Genomic DNA, 3,596 nt, shown 5'->3' on the forward strand with positions numbered 1-3,596 from the left:
CATTGCCCAAAGTCATCAACTTGAGTTCACTTGATAATGCTTCCACTTCCTTTCCAACATCGGACGCTAACTTTCTACACCTTAGTGCATTTGCGACCACATTAGCTTTGCTTGGATGATATTGAATCTTCAAGTCGTAATCCACCACAAACTCCATCCATCGCCTTGTTTTTGAGGTTCAGATCAGGTTGTGTAAACAAATACTAGGTGAGACTCTTATAATGTATTTTAATACTTTCCACGACTTCTCCATATAATAGGATCTCCAAAATCCTTAACGCAAACACCACTGGTCCGCCATTTTAAGTCTAAGGTCCTTTTGTTGGTGTAGGTTATCTGCTCTTGCTTTTCCTTCCAATGAGTTGCCTTGATGCATAAGCAATGACTTTGCGCTTCGATTAATCTCAACATACACACACCCACCCAACCCTAGAAGCTCTGCGGGTACAGATGTAGGTTTTACCGAATTGTTCAGGGGTAATGTCCATATATCTGTTTTTGGTCAAAGTGACTGTAATCCTTCAAGTCTCTGAAATACTTCATCCATTTCAATTTCTTTTCCCTAGATGAAATTGAACGTCCCTTATCCGGTCAAGCTTTCGTCGGGTGCTTTGTGATCGAAGAAATTCACATTGACGAACTTTCAATAATACCACGGCTAACCCGAAGGACCCGACTCTTTACCTCGGTTACCGTTGATGGCCTTTGCCATTCCTCGATGAATTTCAACCTTTTCTGAATCTACAGAAACTCCTTCTCCTTCCTCGACACTCGGTGCCCTACTGAGACCCATCTCTTTTTTCCAGAAGAACACTTGCTGAACTTGGCATACAAGCTTCTGGTTTTCTTAACCGTTCCAACACTAGCTTCAAAGTGTGCTTTGTGCTCTAACCATCTATCGTGGATCATCATTAGATATTTCATCGATGAAGATTATCACAAACTTGTTGAGATAATCGTGAAAGACTTCATTCATCAATCTCATGAAGGCCGCCGGTGCATTAGTAAAACCAAAAGCATTACTACGAACTCGTATTGTCCATAACGAGTTCTAAATGCAGTCTTCGTGACATCACCTTCTGAAATTGGAATCTGATGATAGCCCAACGCCAAGTCGATCTTTGAAAACCAACTTCCTCCCCTTAGCTTATCCAACAACTCGTCTATCCTTGGAAGGGGATACTTATCTTTGATGGTGATATTGTTGATTCTTCGATAATCAATGCAAAGCCGCATGCTACCATCCTTCTTCTTGACAAATAAGACCGGAGCTCCCCATGGTGAAGAGCTAGGTCTTATGAAACCTTTCTCCATTATATCTTCAAGTTGTTTCTTCAACTTTGCAAACTCCGCAGGTGCCATGTGGTAGGGCGCCTTTGTTATCGGCTTCGCTTCAGGTTCCAAGTTAATTGTGAAAGGGTTACTCTGAGGTGGAGGTAACTCTTTCAACGTTTCAAACACATCCTTGAACTCTTGTACTACCGCAATATCCGTAATTTCAACTCCGTTGCTAGTGGGGCCCTTCACTAGCAGTTATTGTTACCAGATACGCTTCTCCATCCTTAAGCAAATCTTCCACTCTCAAGGCAGCTACTAAGACACAAACTTGCTTGGACTGATCCCGTAAAACCCTATTTGTCGTTGCCCGTTCTCCTTGAACAAAATACGACCTTTTCCACAATCTAATTGTGCCCGGTAGCCTGATAACCAATCCATGCCCAAGATAACTTCATATCCTTTTAAGGGCACCACCAACAAATCTGCCAAGAACATCTTCTCGCAAATGACTAACGGAACTCTTCTGAGGCATTCTTTTGCTTGGAGGGTTTGGTCTCCGGGAGTCATCACAGCCACATCCACCCTGTCAATCACAAATGAACCCACAAACTCGGCAGCTACCTCAGGGGCCACAAAGCTATGTGTTTCCCCTGAGTCGAACAATACATGTGTGGGATGCCCCGCAACATGTAAAGTTCCTGCCACAACACCAATATATATCAACAACATAAAAATTATCCAATAGAAGGTAACCAATCCATCACAAGCAATAACACAACACAAAATCAATCTAGTAAGGTTAAAGAACCCGAATACCTGTGATGGGACCCTTAGATGGGGCTGGAGGCTTAGTATCCTCTAGTTCTAAAGCGTAAACTCCACCTCCTATTGCTTGCCTTTTTGGCGCTGGTGCGATTGCAGGTGGAGTTGTAGGATGATGGACAGTGATTGGCGTAGCTGGTATAGACGATTGACACTGCACTGGGTAGAGATGTGTCCTTTCTTTCCACACGTGTAGCATGTAGGATAGTATGAGTTTGACTGAAAGGATCCAGGTTTCTTCTCGTAGCATTCACTGGACTTATGGCCTGTCTTGCCACAGTCAAAGCATTTTCCTGTGAACAAAGATCGTCGACTTGGCCCTTCTGATTCCTTTTCCTTATCTTTACCCTTAAAAGATCTTTGGTTTCCACCATACTTCCCTGCTTGATGCTGCTTGGATTTCTTACTTGCCGCCTTTTCAGCTTCCGATCCGATCTCCACATTCACAGTCTTTTCCACTAGCTCGGTGAGACTCTCGTAGTTCCCGACTGCCAGTCTATTTTCCAAATCTGGTTTCAGACCAAACATAAAGTTAGATATCATGGTTTCTTCATCATCTGGTCCTCGCAGCACGTGTCGTCGCAGTCGCATGAACTCAGATTCATATCCTCTAACTGTCTTGTCTCCTTGTACTAGGTTAGCAAACTGACGTTGAAGCCTTCGCTTGGACTCCGAGGTGAAATACTTGCATTCAAATTCTTTTTTGAATGCCGCCCAAGTGGTGACCAGATGTCCTACTTGGTGATCCCTACTCTCCCACCATTCTGCCGCGTCTTTGTCTAAATAATACACTGCCATCTTCTTTTTAGAGTCCTCGAAACACGTCATGGTCTCAAAGTTTTTCTCCATGTTTTGAAGCCACTGGTCGGCTTCAAATGCATCTGTTCCTCCTTCAAAATATTCTTTATGGCAGTTATCAATGGTAACATCGGTGTACTAACTGAAGGTTGTGGTGGCACGAGTGGCTGAGGTTGCACTTGAGGTTGTTGTAGTGACCTCGCTCTCACGTCATGAAGAATCTTCAAAGTGTGCTCCATTCCTTGTCCTTGTTGTGGTTGATCATGAACTTCTGGTTCAATCAGGTTGTTCTGCCTTATTGGTCTTGGACCTTGGACACTTGACTCGCTATCATCTATTTCTGGTCTTCTCCTTACAGTACGGTTTGGTGGAAAGTTTTCTTCTGGTGGTATCTCTTGATCATGTCCAAACAGATTGTTGTTTCTTCCTATATTTTCTTCACTGGATCCTTGGTTGGTGTGTGCCAGTGTTTGCACCCTTCCCTCTGATTCATATCCCAGTCCTCTTCTTCTTGAAACACTTTCTGTACCCAACATCCAATCATGCCCTCCTTCACTCCTTCCCCTTCTTGCCATCTGCAATCCACGAACAGAGAATTTACTATTAAGAATACTAATTAAAACGAAACTCTATTGGTTTCCTAACACATCTTTTACGACACATTTGACTCGATAAAACACGGAAAGTACGTGATTGAC

General features: G+C 43.3%; 1 protein-coding gene across 1 annotated transcript; it reads right to left on the bottom strand.

Moving 5' to 3' along the window:
* Positions 1 to 981: 981 nt before the first annotated feature.
* On the bottom strand, positions 982 to 2,928 carry LOC125603957. Its single transcript, XM_048774639.1, has 4 exons — positions 2,355 to 2,928; positions 2,095 to 2,235; positions 1,607 to 1,976; positions 982 to 1,510 (listed from the first exon to the last, which is right to left on the bottom strand). The coding sequence occupies exons 1-4, from the start codon at positions 2,926 to 2,928 to the stop codon at positions 982 to 984; spliced, it is 1,614 nt and encodes a 537-aa protein (XP_048630596.1).
* Positions 2,929 to 3,596: the final 668 nt, after the last annotated feature.

This window comes from Brassica napus, unplaced genomic scaffold (genome assembly GCF_020379485.1).
Source record: "Brassica napus cultivar Da-Ae unplaced genomic scaffold, Da-Ae ScsIHWf_435;HRSCAF=666, whole genome shotgun sequence".
NCBI classification, from domain to species: domain Eukaryota; kingdom Viridiplantae; phylum Streptophyta; class Magnoliopsida; order Brassicales; family Brassicaceae; genus Brassica; species Brassica napus.